The sequence below is a fragment of the Puntigrus tetrazona genome, chromosome 21 (genome assembly GCF_018831695.1).
Source record: "Puntigrus tetrazona isolate hp1 chromosome 21, ASM1883169v1, whole genome shotgun sequence".
NCBI classification, from domain to species: domain Eukaryota; kingdom Metazoa; phylum Chordata; class Actinopteri; order Cypriniformes; family Cyprinidae; genus Puntigrus; species Puntigrus tetrazona.
This window is the reverse complement of record NC_056719.1, coordinates 13,149,733-13,151,034: the sequence shown is the minus strand read 5'-3', so window position 1 is coordinate 13,151,034 and position 1,302 is coordinate 13,149,733. Positions and strand designations below refer to the sequence as shown.

Here is a 1,302-nt window from a genome sequence, read left to right as displayed (position 1 = left end):
CTTTTCATTTACTGCTCGTCCTTCCTACTGGTCGATGGGATTTATTGTTTTCTTGCTTTTGCCATTAAGCGGTCCGTTTCTTTTTTTTCTGCAGTGAATGTCAACGTTTAGATGTTAAAGAAATGGTTAATCTAGTCGAGGAAGTGAATTAAAGGAATTGTCGTAGAAGCTGCTGGTATTATCTGCAAAATGGAACAAAGAAGATACTCTCTATGGGTGATGGAGCACACGAAACTGAGTCTGTTGACTGCACTGCTTGTGTTTGGTTCGGTGGGACGAGCGCAAATCCAGTACTCGGTCTCCGAGGAGCAGAAGGACGGAGCCGCTGTGGGAAATATCGCGAAGGATTTGGGTTTAGATCATAGAAGCTTAAAAGAGCGAGGATTTCGGATCGTGTCGACTTCAGGCGAGTCCATGTTCAGTGTGAATCAGAATGACGGTGTGTTGTATGTGGACGGTGAAATAGACAGAGAGGAGGTGTGCGAGAGGAGCGCTCCGTGTTTAATCAACCTGAAAATCGCTCTAGAAAACCCACTGGAAATTCATTACGTAATTGTTGAGATTTTGGACGTAAACGACCACGCACCGAGTTTTCCTGAAAGTCAGATGCAGTTAGAGATCGGAGAATCTGCCCTTCCCGGCGCGCGATTTCAGCTCAAGGCAGCGCGCGATCCCGATAGTGGAAGTAATTCCGTGCATCAATACAAACTCAGTCATAACGATCATTTCCGCCTTGAAGTCAAAGATCGCGGAGAAGACGGTAAAATCCCCATCTTGATTTTACAAAAACCTTTAGACCGAGAGGTTATTAGAAATATTATCTTACAGTTAACAGCTCTCGATGGAGGAAAGCCTGCCAAATCAGGGACAATGGATATAATGATTAATGTATTGGATATAAATGATAATGTGCCAATATTTACAAAAGATGTTTATTCAATCATGCTACATGAAAATGCACCTATAGGTACAGCTGTGATACAGGTCAACGCCACAGATTTTGACGAAGGCCCAAATGGTGAGATAGTTTATTCATTTGGTAAAAATGTTAACAGTAAAGTACAAACATTGTTTGATATTAACACCATCACTGGTGAGATAACTGTTAAAGGATTATTAGATTATGAGGACAAAGACAGCTATGAGATTGATGTCCAAGCGTCTGACAAGGGGCTAATTCCTATGATTACTGACAAGAGTGTGACCATAAAGATAGTTGATGTAAACGATAATGCTCCAGAAATAGAAGTCACGTCATTTTCAAACTCCATTCCAGAGGATTCTAGACCTGGGACTACAGTG

General features: G+C 41.9%; 1 protein-coding gene across 1 annotated transcript in view; it reads left to right on the top strand.

The window, feature by feature from the left end:
- The window catches only part of LOC122326019 (protocadherin gamma-A11-like), a 2,119-nt gene extending 1,967 nt beyond the window's left edge, over positions 1 to 152 (top strand). Inside the window, exon 2 of the mRNA XM_043220693.1 lies at positions 95 to 152. Coding sequence (XP_043076628.1) covers positions 95 to 152 — 58 coding nt within the window. The remainder of the gene's footprint in view (positions 1 to 94) is intronic.
- Positions 153 to 1,302: the final 1,150 nt, after the last annotated feature.